The following is a 19,915-nucleotide window of genomic DNA, read 5'->3' on the forward strand; positions in this document are numbered from 1 at the left end:
CCCCATGGCCTGCGGCAGACTGCAGTATCAGCCACTCATCATCAGCAAAGGGGTTTGGACCTGCTGCCTTGGCCTACCCCTGGGTTGCACCCTGCAACCCCAGTACCTCCTGGCCTAATTCTAGGCCGCAGCCTGGGGCTTTCCAAGCAGGAGCTCCCCAGCTCTGCTGCCGTTCCCCAGCCCTGCTCCACGCTAGGTACCTTGTCTAGTTCCCAGCAGCCAGGCCCTTCTCCCCCTGCAGCCAGAGGAAGACTCTTCTTGCTTCTGGCTCCCCTGGCCTTCTTATACAGCCTTATTGCTCAGTTTGGGGCGTGGCCCCCAGCTGCAGCCACTCCCACCATCAGCCCAGGCTTCTGGCTCCAGCTACAGCCCCCTCCTGGGCTGTTTTAAGCTGCAAAGGGCAGGAGCGGGTAACCACCCGCTACATCTTCCTACAAGATTCTGTGCATGACTGACATGCTAATAGAGAGGAAGAATGGCCTTGTGGGTAAGGCACTGCTGTGGAACTCAAGAAGATATTGGGCAAATTCTTTGTTGTGCCATTGACTTCCTGACTGACTCTATGCAATAACTTAATCTCTCTGTGCTTTAGTTCAGCCAATATGAGGATCACACTTCCTCCTCTGACCCTTTCTCTTGTTTAACTGCAAGCCCTTTGAGGCAGGCACTCTCTCACCAAGTGCATGTACAGCACCTAGCCCAATGTATCATCTCTGCACTGGTGTGACAGAAATAACTAATAATAATGGTAGGCCTGTGGTAGCACAGATACCAAGAAAGTGAAATCTTATTCCTCATCCTACCAGCTAATATTTCTATTGAATTATTTTTTATTCTATGCATCAATTCTTGATTTATGTTAAGTACTGTTGCCCACGCACTCTTTTTATGTACAAAACTTAATTTTGGGGCCTAAACTACTTAACAGTGTCCCTTTAATCTCTGTGAATAATAAACACAACCCTAAGCAGTTAAAATGCTGACACAGTAGAAGAAGGTTTCATAAGACATTTTTCTGCCAGTGGATTAATTCAAAGCAGTCAGTTTTCTATTCTTCAGAACTAACTGAAAAACATAATTCATATTAAAGACAATCACACAACTACACTAATAATCAATCCAAATATATTGCAGACAGCCAAAAAGTTTTATTGTTGAGACTTCTTAATGTTTGTTTTTTCTTATACCTCAAGGAGTCCTTGTTTTCAACCAAATTACTCTCAGAATTCCCTAGAACATTTGCTTAATGTTCACAGATCGTTTGATAAAACAGCACACACTCCAACTTTACTTGTATATTGTCATCTTGTTGGCTATAAAATGAGAAACTGAAACAATAGAGGAGATAAACAAAGATATTTGGTTTCTGTTGGTGACCATAACTTTTCCTTCTCCCTTCCTTTCATTCTCTCAGTACCTCCCTGCTAAAGGTCCCTTTGTATTTCACTGTCATCTCCACGCTAACCTTTAAGTTGATACACACCGCCCCCCTTCTTGTGTCAGTTCTTTAAAACCCAGTAGCTGGGCACTGATGCTGTGGCAACAACTGTTGGGTCCCACTGCTGATCTATTTCTGTTGCATGCCATGTTTGAGCCATTGGTTGAAGCTTAGGGCTTCTCAGTTTATAGCTTACGGTTTCCTTTTGTTTTGATGTGAAGCGAAAGAACAAAATTTTGAGTGAGTTTCAAAACTCAAGTGGTGTCAACATGCAGATATCAACACTGAAGGAGAGATCTGCATTTTTACATAGGTCCCTGTGCAGGGAAACAGCTGAGCTTTGTACAGTTTGCTCTGTTGATACACGTTAAACCTTTTGAGTGTGTTATTTTATGTTTTTCTTTTTTTGGTCTATCAAAACATTTTCCTTTTGTGGCCATAACTATGAGGGTGAATGAAAAGGCTTAGTTATGTCATTACATCTTCAGCTGCCACTCTTCTGCTACAGATGCAGATCAGAAGCATGATTTTCTGTTTAATAGGAAAAGGCAGGTAGAGTCCATGCCATGTCAAGGAACAGTAACAATTGTGTCATACTAGGCCCAGCAGAACAAGCCTTGTAAGAAACATCATGTGAACTTTAACAAATAAGATACTGATGCAGTTAGAGAATCCTCTGAATGCATGTAAACAGACTGCAGGGTATGGATGGATAGATAGGTTAGACAGAATCAATTACAACCTTTCAGCAAAAAAGGGAACTCCTCAAGAGTCATTCCTGTGTTAACAGAACTCTGCCTACTCAAGCAATAGGCTTCCATTCACCCAGTCCTAACAAGCTAGAAGGAGCTGTGTAGTTCTGACAGCTTGTCCTGGGGCATCATCTGCTTTAACAATTATGTTTTCTACATACTGGGGATGACATTCCATCATTTGCCCCCTTTGCTTCCTCTCTTCAAAGTCCCACACGATAAGGACTTCAAGCTCAGCTAAGGAGAAATGAACATGGCTACTTTTATGTCCATCTCTTTCCTAGACCTGGCCAACAATTTTCAACCTATGAGTCACTCGTGACATTTTCATTTTGAGTGTTCATGCTTCATTATTCATAGTGTGTAATCAGTCACCTTAATCGCATGGTATTATTTTTGCTCCCTCATTGGACAATAGAAAGAGTAGACTAATGAAGAACAAATAGACTTGTTCACTAACAATAGACTTGTTCACTAGCAAATCCAGGTATACCAAAAGACTAGCCATTCTGCAGACATCAGTGTGAACAAAGAGGCTCACTAATAGCAAATGAAAAGGAGTCTGAACATGGGCAAGATGGCTATATCTTTCAGAATTCAGTGTCTGCACTATTCACCAATCTCTACTAGCAGTACTTACCCACCCTGACAAAGTGCTTTGGGTACTACAGGAATAAAATGTATTATTAATAATAATTCCTAATATGGGCTATGAAGATATTAAGCCAGATAAACTGGAAGTCAAACGGGATATGCCAACTTACTCTGAGTGAGGATCTAGCCCATCGTTTCTAGAGAAAACGTGCTCTCCCAAACACACCTAGCAGGATCCCATAAGCATTCTCAAATCCATCCAAAGAAGAAATATTGTTTAGTTGACAGCTACTGCTTTGCTGTAAATTGCAAGGACAACAGCAAAACTCTTGTTCATTCAGAATATTGTTAAAGTATTCGACTGCAAGGTTACAGGATAAAATAGAGGTTTAGCCAAGTCTGGGATTTCTGTTTCCCACACTAACTTCCAGATGAGGGATATTTAAATGATGATCTCTGACTGCAGTGATTTTCTCATATCTATACAGGTCTGCTTGTGAGTTCATGCTCCATTCCTGAGCCTGCTCAGCATTCATCCAAGGAGGGTGTGTATTACTACTGCCCTTGCCTTCCACTACTCATCTATGTGAATAATATTCCTTTTACAAGACGCTGCCATTAGTTAATTTCACAGTTTTTTTGAAGGTTTATACATATTGTGCCAGTCCTCAGCTAGGGCAAGTCACAGGAACTCCACTGAAGCGGATTTACACTAGCTGAGGATTTATTATTAGGGGTGCACTTCTGATTCATAGCTGTATTACCACTTGATTCATTTCACTACATGAGCAATCTTAATGTAAGCAACAACACAGCTTGTAAATACTGTTACCCTAACCCAGGAGTTGGCAACCTTTCAGGACTGGTGTGCCGAGTCTTCATTTATTCACTCTGATTTAAGGCTTTGCGTGCCAGTAATACATTTTAACATTTTTAGAAGGTCTCTTTCTATAAGTCTATAATATATAACTAAACTATTGTTGTATGTAAAGTAAATAAGGTTTTTAAAATGTTTAAGAAGCTTCATTTAAAATTTAAATTAAAATGCAGAGCCTCCCGGATCAGTGACCAGAACCCGGGCAGTGTAAGTGCCACTGAAAATCAGCTCACGTGCCACTTTTGGCATGCATGCCAGAGGTTGCTTACCCCTGCTCTAACCCCTAGCATATGCAATTCAGTTACTCTGGTTTCTTTGTCTTCTGTTTCATTAATATCAAAAGTCAATGAACACATAATATTTTAACAAACATGAATATTTGACCACCTGGGCAGTTGAAGCTTACAGAGTTATTCAATGAAAATAGATAGTGTGACCTTACACTCCATATTCCTTATAGATATATTGTTGGGATATGAATATGGCATAGCTAAGATATGTTTTGTGCAAGATTGGTCATGCAAGATATCATTGGAAAGGTTATTGTTTACTGAATGTGATTATCCAGTGTGTATGCATGTATCATTGCTGTATCTATAGTTAGGAATATTGACTATGTAATAACTACAACTGGGTGTGTACTTGGGAAACACCCACTTGACAGCAGGCCATCAGCCTTAATGGGCCATTAGGAAGAAACAATAAGACTTTGAAGATACTAATCTCTCTCCTTCCTGAGAAGCATCCTGGGATGCTGCTTTGACACTACAAGATCAGGTGGTCATGTCATCTGGTACTAAACACCATCCTGGACTTCTCTAGAATCATTGGAGATACGTTGTTGATACTAAAAGACACCATGCTAAACCTTCAACAATAGAGACCAGCACTCATATCCTCACTCTAATGTTGTGATGTTCTGAAATGTCCAAGAAATGGTTGAAAAGGACCCCCTTTCAAGATATAGCTTAGCCTGAAGATTGATCTTGTCAACTAGCTTACTAGTAATCATCTGTAATCATCCTTAACATATAATAGTCACACTCCATGCATATTTCATTGCCAGTACCACTTCCTTTTTTTTAATGTAAAAGACCAAATATACCCTGAGATGTTTCTGTAGTTTCCTCTAATTGTCAAGTCAGTCAGGTCTGCCTGATCAAATCTCCAATGACTGGCAAAAGTCAGTCACTGTGTAGTGGTTGAAAGGTTAAATTTAACATGCTTTAGCATCAATCAGGCACTATCAAAAATACTCTGAGACATAGGAATAACTACAAAATGAAAGAGGCACAAAAGTGTGTTCAGATTATGGATCTGTCCAAACTATTTTTTTGATTCTTGAAAGAACAAGAGATTAAACTCTTATGATTGTTATATCAAACAATGGTCCTACCACTACCCTAAAAATCTTGCCTAGTAAACACAATATGGTATTTATTTTTAATGCAGAGTAATTTAAAAAAGCATCATGAAGTTCAAATTAATTATTAAATTGTTTGAATTGATTTTAAAAGGTATTTGATTTTGTAGAACCATATATAAAATTTGCCTACACTTAAGTTATAAAGCTGATGAACTCCTACAGTTAAAAGCATTTCTTTGCCTACAAGTCATCACATCCATTCACAGAAGGATGGGTTCAAACAGCCCATTTTATGATGCTGAATATTTTTCAAAAAGGAAAGTGATTTAGTTAATCAGATGAGATCTAGGAAAAGCTGTATGGAATAACAAAACAACACTACACTTTCTTCTGTTTGTAGTTATGGCTCGAGGGCTGTTTCACTGAATGCACTCAAAGAAAATCTCTCTTTGCTTCCAGGAAAGTGTGCATCATCCTATATTTTTCCTTTTAAACAATTTAGCAAGTTGTGGTTCAGAACTGTAGGCAGGCAGAGATCTTCAAATAAATATTATTGAACTCATCTCTCCTTCAGTAGCAATAAACTCTGAGGAGTAAAATAACCTTTAGCACATGGTCCTTATAAAGGCACAGGAGTTTGTTACTTGGATTTTAATAACTAAGGGGTTCCTTAATTATTTACCAAGCATAGATAAAGATACCAACTTAAATGATTTCTCTGACTGCCTCATCATTATTATTTTTTTAGTCTGGACTTGAGAATTATTCCTATTCCATGCTAATACATAACTTTCAACCAGGTGCATAAATTATGGTAGTTTGTGGTATTCAGTTGACCAAAAAGAACTTTCAAAACCTTTAAGAGTACAATTTTTTGCCATTATCAGAAGACTCTAAGATCGTGATTACCACCACTGCAAAAAGAAAAAGTTGCCCAGAGTCTTTTAAGTACAGGAGAGACAGTTGTCACAGTGTATTTTCAAACTGGAAATCTAGTGGATTTCAACAACAGTCAGCAAAGTTACCTGAACAACTAAATTAAATATTCCACTTATACATATTTCAGCACTTTATGAAATGTGACATTCATCACCAGCCAATGTTATGGTACAGAAAGTGCATCTCTCTCTTTTGTGTCTCATAGTGAAAAAATGCTCCAGTATATTATTTTGAGTTAGTCAGAAGGTTGAAGCTAAAAAGCCACCTGGGGGGAACAAACAGTTCTCAGAAGATTGGTTCCATAGCTTAGTACCATTCTTCTAAAGTCAACAGTCTATTCTGTGAAAATTGGTAGTGACCCAAAATCAGCAGCATCTTCATAAACGGAATGCATATAGGAGTCTTTCCATAATGAAGGACGGAGACCACACAGCCCTCTCAATCCTAGAGTTCTCAATCCTAGATGGTTATTCCATTCCAGGATTGTGGGACAGCATAGGATAATTTGAATTGCTGCTGGCTGAATAGATAGAGGGCTTCAGACTCCAGGGACTGTCAATTTGCCAGATTTCACTAACGCTGATAGAATAATAATTATTGGGTTAGGTTTTTTTATATATATATTATATATATGAAAGATCTCTCCTCCTCATAATAACACCATTGTGTTACAAAACAAGGTGTAACATAAAAAAAAATAAAGCTGTATGAACCAAAGAGTTTCAAAAGCAGAATTCCCCCTTCTCCTCTCACTGCTATCATAACCTAGTCCCAGATTTGGACCTTAGCGTCCAAAATATGGGGGTTAGCATGAAAACCTCCAAGCTTAGTTACTAGCTTGGACCTGGTAAAGCTGCCATCACCCAAAAAATTAGAGTCTTTTGGGGCACTCTGGTCCCCCCCAAACCTTCCCTGGGGACCCCAAGACCCAAATCCCTTGAGTCTCACAACAAAGGGAAATAAACCTTTTCCCTTCCCCCCTCCAGGTGTTCCTGGAGAGACACACAGAAGCAAGCTCCGTGAATCTAAACAGAGGGATTCCACCCTCCCCGTTTCCAGCCTTGGAAAACAGAAGTACCGAGAGCTAATCTCTCTTTCCCCCTCACCCAGAGGGAATGCAAAGTCAGGCTAGTAAATCTAACACACACAGATTTCCCCCTGACTTCTTCCTCCCACCAATTCCCTGGTGAGCACAGACTCAATTCCCTGGAGTTCCCCACTAAAGAAAAAACTCCAACAGGTCTTAAAAAGAAAGCTTTATATAAAAAGAAAGAAAAATACATAAAAATGGTCTCTCTGTATCAAGGTGACAAATACAGGGTCATTTGCTTAAAAGAAATATGAATAAACAGCCTTATTCAAAAAGAATACAGTTCAAAACATTCCAGCAACTATACCCAGGTAAATACAAAAGAAAACAATAGAAACTTTACTGCCTTACTATATTTGTACTTACAACTTGGAAACAGAAGATTAGAAAGCAGGAAACAGAAATCCTCTCATAGCCGAGAGAGAGACAGACAGAAGACCCCAGAACAAAAGACTCACACACAAACTTCCCTCCACCCAGATCTGAAAAAGTCTGGTTTCCTGATTGGTCCTCTGGTCAGGTGTTTCAGGTACTTCTTTCCAGGTGTAAGAGACATTAACCCTTAGCTATCTGTTTATGACACCCCCTTCTCCTCTCACTGCAAAAAAAAAAAAAAAAAAAAAACAACTTAGAAAGGAAAAACAGAGACTGGAAACCACTGTATATGATCATAGCAGCAAAGAGCTGCTTGAGGCTAAGATTACCAGAATACAAAGTCAGTATATTCTCATTCTACCCAGGGATTGTATCCTTATAACTATTACGATCTAATGTACAATCATTCATAAAACTAAATATCTACCCAGATGTGAATTGCAAATGATAAATCTTCTGTACTTTTAGAAGTCAAGATCTCTTCTTTGCCAAATGGATACTGAAAATTACCTACTGAAGTTTCATAATGTATATATCTCCAGAACTTCCAGAAGGCAAGAGTGGAAGACTAGCCATATGAAAGGGCTAGACTTGTTTGATAAGTTATTATGCATTTGGAGTTTTGGTGACTTCACATAAAGCATTTCTTTCCACCATTGAAAGCTGTGAGCTATTGAATCAAGACGATCATGGGATGCTGTTGTGGGAAGGAGATCTGCTGGGAAGAGATGAGGTCCGCCGAACCAAGAAGGGGAAGAACACCTTCATGCAGTGACTCATCAAAGGGAGCAGGTGACGAAAGTCCACAGATAAGCATTAAAAAAGGGGACCTTGACAGAAAGCTAAATGTTGGGGGGCCGAAGAGGGACATGGAAAATTACAATAGAGTCATAAGAGCTGGATGAAATCAGAGGAAAATCTGATCAACATCTTAGATGTCTATACACAAATACAAGGACAATGGGGAATAAACAAGAAGAACTGTAAGTATTAACACAAGCTAAATTGTTACTTAACTGACATTACAGAGACTTGGTTGGATAAATCTCATGACTGGAATAATGGTATAGAGGGGTATAGCTTGTTCAGGAAGGACAGGCAAGGAAAAAGGGAGGAGGTGTTGCATTATACATCAAGAATATATATACACACACACTTTTCTGAGGTCCAGAAGCAAGTGAGAGGCAGACTAGTTGAAAGTCACTGGGTAAAAGATAAAAGTGGGGAGAATGGGGTGACATCATGGTAGGAGTCTATTATAGACCTCCAAATCAGGAAGAGGAGAGTGAAAGAGGCATTTCTAGAACAAACAACAGAAATATCCAAACACAAGTTCTGGTAGCAATGGGGGACTTTAACTACCTAGAAGTCAGCTGGAAAAGTAATATGGCAAAAAAAAAAAAAAAAATTCCAGCATGTTCCTGGAATGTATTGGGGACACCTCTTCATTTCAGAAAGTGGAAGTAACCAGGGGACAGCCATTTTAGACTTGATTCTGACCAACAGGATAGCAAACCTTAAGGTGATGGAAGGCAATTTGGCTGGTAGTGATCATGAGATGATAATATCATGATTCTAAGAAAAGGAAGAAGTGAGAGCAGCCGAGTAAGGAGAACGGGCTTCGAAAAAGCAGACTTTAACAAACTCAGGGAAAAGATAAGGTGCCATGTTCTCTGGGAAGAAAATGTTAAGGGATGAATGAGTTCAGGACCGCTGGCAGTTTTTCAAGCAGACAGTAAAAAATGTACAACTGCTAACTATTCAGTTGTGACAGAAAGATAGGAAGAATAATAAGAGGCCAATATGGCTCCATCAGGAGTTCTTTAAAGATCTGAAAATCAAACAGAAATCCTCTAAAAAGTGGAAACATGGATGAATTGCTAAGGAGGACTATAAAGAGTAACATAAACGTGTAAAGATAAAATCTTAAAGGCTAAAGTACAAATGCACAGAACATAAAAGGCTATAAGGCTTTAAATACACCTCTACCCCACTATAACATGACCCGATATAACACAGGTTCGCGTATCACGCGGTAGCAGCAGGGCTCTGGTGGCGCTTTAAAGGGTCTGGAGCCCCAGGCCCTTTAAATCACCACTGGAGCCCTGCTGCTGCTACCCCGAGGCTGCGGCAGTGGGGCTCGCTGGCAATTTAAAGAGCCCAGGCTCCCCACAGCGGCCAGAGCTCGGAACTCTTTCAATCACCGTCAGAGCCCTGCTGCCGCTATCCCGGGGCTACGGCAGCAGGGCTTGCCGGTGATTTAAAGGGTCTGGGGCGCCGGCTGCTGCGGGGAGCTCCAGGCCCTTTAAATCACCGCTGGAGCCCTGCTGCCCCTACCCCAGGGCTGCGGCAGCAGGGCTCCACCAGCGATTTAAAGGGCCTGGGGCTCCCCACAGCGGCTGGAGCCCGGAGGTCTTTAAATCACCGTCGGAGCCCTGCTGCCCCTACCCCGATATAACAGGGTTTCAGCTATAACACGGTAGGGATTTTTGGCTCCCCACGACTGAGTTATAGCAGAGTAGAGGTGTATATTAGGAGCAAGAGAAAAAGGAAAGAGGGTGTAGGCTGTCTATTTAGCAAGAAAGGAGAGCCAATAACTGATGACATCAAGAAGGCTGAGGTGTTTAACTCCAATTTTGCTTCAGTCTTCACTAGAAAAGTAAATGGTGACCAGACTCTCAGCACAATTAATATTAATAACAAGAGAAAAGGAATGGAAGCCAAACTAGAGAAAGTACAGGTTCAAGACTATTTTGCTAAATTAGATGTATTCAAGCTGGCAGAGCGAGATGAAATTCATCCTAGGAACTAGCTGATGCAGTCTCGGAACCGTTAGCAATTATCTTTGAGAGCTCACTGAGGATGGGTGAGGTCCCAGAGGACTGGAGAAGGGCAAACACAATGCCTATCTTTAAAAAGACGACCTGGGGAATTACAGAACAGTTAGCATATCTTCAATAACCCAAAGGAGACAAATAAATTAATAAACAATAAATTTGTCAGCACCTAGAGGATAATAGCTGGTTTTAAGGAATAGCCAGCATGGATTTGTCAAACAAATCATTTATATCTTTAACAGGGTTACTGGCCTAGTGCATGGGGGGAAGCAGTATATGTGATATATCTTGATCTTAGTAAGGCTGTGACACAGTCTCACATGATATTCTGATAAGCAAACTAGGGAAATGTGGTCTAGATAAAATTACTATAAGGTGGATATACAACTGATTGAAAGACACTCAGAGTAGTTATTAATGATTTGATGTTAAACTGAGGGGATGTATCCAGTGGGTTCCACAGGTGTCAGTCCTGGGTCCAGTATTATTCAATATTTTCATTAATGTCATGGATAATGGAGTGGAAAGTATGCTTATAACATTTGCAAATGATACCATGCTAGGACGTGTTACAAGCATGTTAGAGAACAAGATTAGAATTCAAAATGACCTTGATCAATTAGAGAACTGGTCTGAAGTCAACAAGATGAAATTCAGTAAAGACAAGTGAAAAGTACTTCACTTAGGAAGGAAAAATCAACTTCACAGCTACAAAGGGGGAATAACTGGCTAGGTGATAGTACTGCTGAAAAGGATCTCAGGGTTATAATGGATGACAAATGAAATATGGGTCAACAATGTGATGCTGTTACAAAAAAAGCTAATATTCTGGGGTGCATTAACAGGTCTGTCATATATAAGACACAAGAGGTAACTGTCACACCATATTCAGCACTGGTGAGGCCTCACCTGGGGTACTCTGTCCAATTCTGGGCACCACACTTTAGAAAAGACATGAAAAAAATAGAGAAAGTCCAGAGGACAGCAAACAAAAATGATAAAAGGTTTAGACAACTTGACCGATGGGGAAAGATTTAAAAGAAAAAAGGCAATTTTTAGTCTTGAGAAAAGAAGACTCAGGGGGAGGGGGGCTCATAGTCTTCAAATATGTAAAGGGCTGTTATAAAGAGGACAGTGATCAATTGCTCTCCATGTCAGCTGAAAGTAGGACAAGAAGTAATGGTCTTAATCTGCAACAAGGGAGATATAGATTACATAGCAGGAAAAACCTTCTAACTATAAAGGCAGTTTAAGTTCTGCAACAGGATTCCGAAGAAGGTTGTGGAATCTCCATCACTGGAGGTTAGCAATAATAGGTTGGACAAACATTTGCCCAGGATGGTCTGCACTTGATGACCTTTCAAGGTGCCTTCCAGCCCTACACTTCTATGAGTCTATGAAAAGTATCAGAATTTAGATCAAAATGAAGATGTCACATTCATCAAACATGCTGCATTTCTAATAAAAGATCTGCCTCAATATTTAAAAAATAAAAAAGAAGTGCTTTGAAGAATATGTCAGCGAGAAGTATATTAGGCAAATGACTCATTAGCAATGACAGGCCCAGATAGAAATAAAATCAAAGGATTCAAATATTACTAGCTGTAAGGCAGTTTCATGGCTTAAGGGATACCCTGTGCTATTTCTGTATGTGTTTCTGTCAAACTAGATCCATAGTTAAGGAGGTAAGAAGTAAACAGGGCTTTTAAAAATTCCATCCGGTGGCTGTAACCTTTATTTGATCAAAGAAACTGCTGTAGTTTCTAATGCAGCATAGAACAATCACAAAGTTTGAAAAGACAAATCTGTAAACCTTTAGCAGCTAAAATACGAACTCATTTAAAATACCTAAGGTTTTCATTGAAGGAGTGAAGGATTCTACCATAAAGGAAAAAAAGGATTAAATTTTATTGGGTTGATATTTGATGCATAATGTAAACAGAGAAAATTACTGTATGACTGTTTCTACTAGCGTAGTACTATTTGACAAGGAGTACGAATTAAAGAAATAGTGTAGGTATAGAAGTACTTGTGCTTCTTTCAGAAACTTTAAAAGTCAGTTTTCCAACTCCTTAGCTTTCTTTATACAAATAGATAAACATGATTCACAATCTAAACTACAATATTTTGATATTCATGTCTGTCCTAGGAATCACGACATTATATTGCTCTTTACTCATGACTGCCTCTCCTTGAAATGTTGAGCACACACTGAAGATTCTGAAAGAAACATGACATTCTAACATCCAGCTAGTTGTTTCAAGGCAGTGATATATTAGTTATGCAATTGAAAATAACACTGCTCTAAAAGATTATACCTGCTGGAATTACACACACACCCTCGGACACAAATTGGGAATTTGTTTACAGCAACCCGTCTTAAGGTCCTTGACGCATCATTGTTGTCCCAGGATAGACTGGGCATTATTCATGTTCTTTATAGAATATCATCCTGGGGACAAAATGAAATTCACTGCAGCACCTTTGGTGCCTTTAAAAACGTCTGTGACAAGAAAAGGGGTACGAACCATCCGTCCCTACTATTCTGCGTTCCTATTTTCTTACCCCGGCGAATAGCAACAGTTATCCATTTGCTTAAAGCTACGGTGTGTGCCACGGAATGCTTCCCCATTACCAGCCCAAAACTACAGATCTCAGTCACAGGCTAGTAAGGCTGTGAGGAAATGGTTGTTAGGAGCATACATCGATTTTGACAGGGGGGATTAACTCTTCTATTTGCTGTTTTCCCCCTCCCTCGCTCCTACCTTCAACATTCAGCTAAAGCCAGAAGCTTATTAAGAAAAAAGCTGGACAAAGATAGGAAGAAGGACAGACGGACAGGGGAACTGACAGACGCTTGGCATGCACGTCCAACTCCTGCACTCCCCGCTCCTCAAGTCCTGGTTTCCTCAGTGCCATTCCAATCCCAGCTGCCGCAGCTGATCAAAACCGTCTGTGCTTTAAAAATCAAATGGGGCGAGGGGGCAGAGAGGGAAATTCAGCAGGAAACACGCAGCCCAGACATGATAAGCCATTAACCTGCCATCGGCACTGAGCGTGATTTGGTTTCATATCTAGAAATTGGGGGGGGGGGGGTTACGTATCAAAGCAATGGAGGCGATACTAAAGAAAGTCAAGAGCCAGGTAACTCAAAGGGGAGGCAGAGAAAAGTTCGGGCGGTCGGAAGCCCCAGCTGAGAGGGCCAGGAGCGAGTTCTCCCTCGGCCGGGTACTTACACAAAGACACCGAAGAGCAGAACTCGTATCCCGATCTCGATCGCTAGATCCCGCATGGTTTGTCCGAGGGGCAGAGGGCAGGATCCCGGCAGACTTCGGCAACTTCAGCACCCCGCCTTCAATTCCATTCGCAAAGCCAGGAGGAGAGCGGTGGGGGAATCAGCTGCTTCCGATCGGCCAGGAGCCCGGTCCTTCCCCACCCCAGCCAAGAACAACGTGCTGGGGAAATCTGCGGCCCCGAGCAAGCCCGAGACCCTCCCTGTCCATTCCCTCCCCGCCCGGGCTGAGGGTCAGCAGCGGGGCCCGGCACTCTCCTCGCAGCTGTTGGACGCAGACAATGTTCTTCCCGCGGAGCAATGGGGCCGGGCTGCGGGCACCTGGCTCTGGGCTGTGCTGACTGCCAGCCCGCGCCGCCAGACTGACACATCCACCCGGACAGCTGCTACTGATCCGCCGGTGCCCAAGCGCAGAGAGGGGGAGGGTCCCCGGGACTAACTTCTAGACGGGGGCGGGGGAGAATCCTGGGGAACTCCACTCCCCTTCCCTGCCCTCCTACTCGGTAACTAGCTGTTGCCTGCCTCTGGCTTTTCAAGCTCCGCCCCGCAGCCCCAGGGAACTCCCGCCGCCTCCAGCTCGCCGGGTGCTTCGCAGATCCTTTGCGCAATGTCCACCCCACCCTTCAGCCTGCACCTCCCAGGCTTGCCGGTGGTTTCCCCCAGTCTCCGATGTGCAGAAATGTCACAGCCGCCCCGCTGCCTCTCCAGACAGCCCCCCTTCCCAAGGGGGGGGGTTTATCGTCCCCGATAGACTAGATTCCCTCTCTCAGACTCTCCCGCTTGTTCTGTGAACTGGGAAATTCCCACGCTCCTTGGAAAAGGGGATCCCAGCTCCTAGACAGACACTTGCGAAGCCTTGTTCCTGTAGACCCACCTGGATGCATGCACCAGGCGCTGTGCTTAGGACTCTCCGCTGCGGTCAGGAAAGATTTTCGGAGCAGCGGCTCATTTCGGTGGATTGGGACAGCTCTGCAAAGGGAGGGCCTAGGGGCTTTCCCGTTCGCACGGGATTCCACACTGGGCTGTTGGGTCTAAATCAAAATGAATATTAGGTGAGGACGCTAGCACAAATCCCCCGCCCCTGCTAGGAGTGTGACTGAAGGTTGCGCAAAATCCTGGAACAACCCCCTATTTGTATTGAGTATTTGGGTAACGTTCGGAAAGAATGTTCCTGCATAGTCCTGCTGCACTGAAGTAAGTGAATGAAAGTACACTACTTCTGACATCTCAATTTAAATCTGTATCCTCAGTGAGAAAGACATTAACAATTGTCCATTTAATCCTTGGGGAATCTACTCATGGAACAGGCTGCAAGAGGCTGACTCACATGACAAATCCCTCTGATACTGTGTAGTTTAAACAAATAGTATCTAAGATCAGGATTCAGCAGGTTGAATTTCATTGCTTATAACTGGCTCATAAAGAAGGAGTTTGCAGTATTAAATGGGGCACACACACCCCCCAAAAAAGGGGCAGGGGGAGAGAGCAAAGGATACTGTTGCTGGTAACTTGTGCAGCTGGCAATTACAAGCCAAACAACTCATGTTGTTACTGTGCTTGGCAGCATTATAGGATAATATTTGCCTAATGGATTAACAGTGTTTGGATACTTTTTCACCATATTCTGCATGTATAATAGGTTTTCTACCAAGCTTTGGCACTGATATCTTTTCTAAACTGCATTTATTACTGTCAGTGCGAGTAACATCTTAATCTCTGATCATATGTATATTATTATTATTATTTTATTATTTATATAGCGCTGGAAAATGTGTTAGATGCTTTACAGATATGTAAAAAGACAACTTCTGTATTTATAATATAAGTGCTAAATTGTGTCACCTTTGCTCAGTGAGTAGCCCCATTGACTTCAGTGGATTTGTAGAGCAAGCATGGCAGAATCTGGCCCCATATAGGCAATGAACAGAGAAAGAGATGCAGCATGAGGCTGTTTCCACTATGTATTCCATTATGTCCATTGTAACATCAGTGATATTAATAGAGTATTATGTGTATTTCAGTTCCATAAAGCAGCTGGTAATGCGTGGTCATTTTTCAGACCAGTAGTTCTGCATTTTGAGCAATTAAATTAATGTTCCACATCTCAGATTGTGATAATCTAGACCCAGCAGTTTTCCTTTGACCCCTAATCACTGAGGAAATCCTCCTTGTAAATTGCTCCAAGGAAAACTTCCTTATTGCCTATGGATCTCTGTGTACACCCAAGGCAGAGAGTTTGTCTGAATTCTTCTCTTGTAGCTTTGAGGATGGGGTGTGTTCCCAGAATTGCATTTCTTCATGTGGACAGTGTCCAACTAATATCTGAGATTAGATTTATGCATGCGTATTTGGCTCAAAGTCTCTGTGCAGACTGGCAAACACACACCTCACTAGGTTCCCCTCTCCTGGATGCGCTTGGGACTTGAATTATTTTTAGCATATTTATTGTGCGGAAAGTTCAGGATCACCACAGTGAATACAAAACAATAATTCACATTTAGTTACATAAACTCCCAACCTACTTTCATGTGGCCTTTGAAAAATGTGTTCTTTGGAAAGTGTACATGGTTATGATTACTGCACCCAGTTACAAAGTAAACATCATTGCAACATGTGGGCACCAACTCACTTCAGTGTATTCATAATTAGGTAACTAACTGTATGCTCTGGATTAGTCATATCTGTGTTGTGATCTTTACCCTAGCAGGTCCATGTATAATACATATGTCCCTCTTTCTAGTGCCTCCACATTTCGGGTGACTGCTCTATGTATGAGCTAACCATATAGTCAAACTCCCACTAATCTATAGTTGTGGAGGATCAGGCCTAAGAGAGACATAAATTACCACATCAGCATATTCTAGGTAGTTATTTGGTATGTACTTGATTAAATGCACAACAGCTATACTTCTTCTAAGAGTGGTTGAAGCACAGTGCATGTGGCCGTCCTGATTTGAAACATGGACACACTTGGAGAAATCACTTTTGTGCATAGCTACTGAAAAGAGATTTCTATTACTGAGCTAAGATCCATCTCATGTTTTATTATTGTCTATTTATGGCTTGCACTGATTTTCAATAACAATCAGAGTTGCTTTGGGTGGAGATAATGTTGTTAGATTTCCACTATGCTCACATTTCTATCTTTGGTCCTTGCACAAACTAATAATATGCTCCCAGTGCCTAAACAAGTGAGCTGTACAGATCTTTGAGAGAGGCTGCAACTAGGGCCATAAAATAAGTTTCAGAAGCATGTAGTCTACCTTAAGGACAGAACGTGTCCCCTGCATGGTCACAGATGGGAAATCGGGTCTTGTGGCCTGCCTTCCACATTCCCTGTAATTTTGAATAATTATGACCCTAGTTCAGCAAGATATTTAAACGTGCATAATTATAAGTATATGAGCAGCCCTAATGAGGCCTCTTTACCTGATTGTCCTTTTAAATAAAGCTCATCTCCCTCTCCATTGAAAAGTCTCAACTGATATGTCTTCCATTGTCAAACATTTGTGCCTTGTCTAACCTCGCCCCTAGATGACTGGTGTAGATAACATACTATCTGTTGTGTATGTGCATCACTGCTGGTGGAATATATGAATAATCCTTATTCATGTGAGTAATCCTTACTCATATCTGGTCAGATATCTCTGGAACTCCTAAAGGCAGGGGGGGAGAAAGCTTGTGAGTGATATCCTTGCACTTCTCTGCACCTTCTGGGAAGAAAGCCACATGCAAACACAATTACTTTATACAAAAATAAAGGAGAAAGAGCTTTATAATTACTTATACAAAAATAAAGGGGAAAACATCTATCGAGGGATATCTTTGCTCAGTGTGGTCAGCAAGGTGCTTGCAAGGGTTCTGCTGAAAAGACTTCAAGTCCTTGCTGAGAGAGTTTATCCTGAGAGTCAGTGTGGGTTCAGAGCTGGACACTCCATGACTGACGTGTCTTTCACAATGCACTTGTTGCAAGAAAAAAGCTGTGAACAACAGGCACTTTTCTATGTAGCATTTCTCAACCTTCAAAAGGCCTTCAACATGTTTAGCATTGTTTGCAATGAGTTTAGCATTGATACTGGCATAAAGCAAGACTGTGACTTCATTCCTAATGGCTTTGGCATCTTTTTCTCTATTCTTTTTAAGTATGCTTTTGGAAACATTCAATCTGGAGCATTAATTGAATCGAGGATGAACATCAGCTTGTTCAACACCAGACAATTTCAGATTAAAAGGTTTGTCACCCAACTCACTGTTTGAGATCTGCTCTTCACAGATGCCACTGCATTTGCCTCTTAACTCATCTGATGAATTACAGATCATGATGAATAAGTTCTCTGATGAATGTATCAAGTTCGGCATGGTAATCGGTATCAAGAAAACAAAAGTCATGTCACAGGGCGCCAACATCCCACCTCAAATCTATGTCAATAATGAAGTGCTAGACAATGTCGATCACTTCTGCTATCTTGGTTCAACTTTAAACAGCTCTCTTAGCCTTGATAGAGAACTTGATGTGAGAATCAGCAAAGCTGTCACCTTTGGCAAACTTATCTCATGTATCTGGAGCAACAAGATGCTAACCCTGAACACAAAAGTGTCCACTTATCAGGCTTGTGTCCTCAGTATCCTTCTTTACGGCTGTGAAAGCTGGGTCAGGTACTCCAAGTAGGAGCAGAGATTGAACAGCTTCCACCTTTACTGTCTCAGAAAAATCCTTTGAGTCACTTGGGATCAATGGATCACTAACAACGAGATCCTTGAGAGAACCAGCCTACAGTCTATGTAGACTTTGCTGGATGCTCATGCGCTTCGCTGACAGAGCCATGTGGAGCATATGCCTCAAGATCATCTGCTGGAGGCTGTGCTCTATGGCCAACTCAAGAACTGCCTGTGATGCAGAGGAAGGCTAAAGCTTCGATACAGTGACAAAGTCAAGCAAAGTCTCAAGAAAGAGAAGCTGGGCTAAGACTGGTGCACCAGTGACTGACTAGTTTCATCGTGTTTCCTTTCATCCGTCAAGATCTTGGATGGCCATACTATACTAATCCTTACTTATGTGAATAGTTTCATCAACTTCAATGAGGCTGCTCAGATAAGCAGGAGATTGCAGGATTGTAATGTAATACTTCCTGGCTATGCTACAATTCCACACAAACTGTGGTGATGGGAGTTGGACAGCTCCATTGACTTCAACAAAGCTAAGCTAATTGTGACACAATAACTTCTTAATGCCAACTGACAAGAGGGTGCAGAGGAGTTACAGGGATCTCTTAGTCTGTCATGTACATTCTAGTTCACCAAAGAGTGTCATGACTAAAAACTGGTGTTGCTCTGGTCATCATTATCATTGCGAAACTTGTGTGTATGTTGGTTAAGGAGTCATGTGTATATACATTGAAAATTATTTTTGTTAAAGTCTCTATTAGGAACTGGTCACCAGCAGAAGTGAAAAAGCAGGTCTTCTGTCAGACAAGACATTTATCTGTCTGGTTGTTTATGTGTCAGTTAAGTATTGTATTATTTCACAATGGATCTCTTCCAACCCATCTGAACGGAACTGAACGCTAATGAAGGATTGTGAAAAACCTCAAAAAGAGAAAAGTAAGGAAGAAGGAAAAAATAGGGGAGGTAAGAGAATCCTATCTTGAGATGCATGTCAAAGGTTTGCTCTAATATATCAGGGGCACAAAGAAGATACCCTGTCATCCTTCACCTAGGAAGTGAACAGATATTAGGTTTTCTTCATGAAAGAGGGCACTCAACCAGGATTGGTTGAAAATGCTGGAGAGAACTTTGGTGAGATGAGCTTCTTTAGATACAAAAGTAACTCCTGTTAGTTTAGCATCTAAAAAAGCATGTTATGATTTTGTTTTATGTGCAACCAGTTGTTTCCACTATTCTTATTCACTATCACTTGAATCTCTGTTTTTGATAATACATTTGGTCTTGTTTTCACTGTAAATATGTCACAGTCCTCTAGTGCTAAGTGGTGATCCTGAGTTGAATCTTACAAGCTACTTTTTCTTTGGTAACAGCAGGCTTGTAATTCTGTGACTGTTCAGTCGAAAAGGGGCTGAACACTGCATGGAAAGCTCTGAGAATTCAAGGGTTGGTGCATGCTTATCACGGCTTGCACAGAGAGAACCATGCCTGGAAGGCTGTGCTTATGCTGGCAGAGGCTGGTACTTTCAGGAAACTGATCCACAGCAGGCATAGACATGACTTCCTCACCCTGAGGACTGGTGGGGGTGAGGTGTCTCACAACCCTGAGTACTTCTGGGAAGCGTCACACCAATTTAAACCAGCTGAGGATTTGGCCCAAAGTATATAGGATTTGTGGGCATAAGAAAAGTTT

General features: G+C 41.5%; 1 protein-coding gene across 3 annotated transcripts in view; it reads right to left on the bottom strand.

Moving 5' to 3' along the window:
* Positions 1–14,051, bottom strand: part of PLPP4 (phospholipid phosphatase 4) — a 104,365-nt gene extending 90,314 nt beyond the window's left edge. For all 3 annotated transcript variants that reach the window (XM_050959057.1, XM_050959056.1, XM_050959058.1), the window contains exon 1: positions 13,505–14,051. In XM_050959057.1, the coding sequence (XP_050815014.1) occupies positions 13,505–13,560 (56 nt within the window). In that variant the 5' untranslated portion in view covers positions 13,561–14,051. The remainder of the gene's footprint in view (positions 1–13,504) is intronic.
* Positions 14,052–19,915: the final 5,864 nt, after the last annotated feature.

The sequence above is a fragment of the Gopherus flavomarginatus genome, chromosome 6 (assembly GCF_025201925.1).
Source record: "Gopherus flavomarginatus isolate rGopFla2 chromosome 6, rGopFla2.mat.asm, whole genome shotgun sequence".
In the NCBI taxonomy this organism is placed as follows: domain Eukaryota; kingdom Metazoa; phylum Chordata; order Testudines; family Testudinidae; genus Gopherus; species Gopherus flavomarginatus.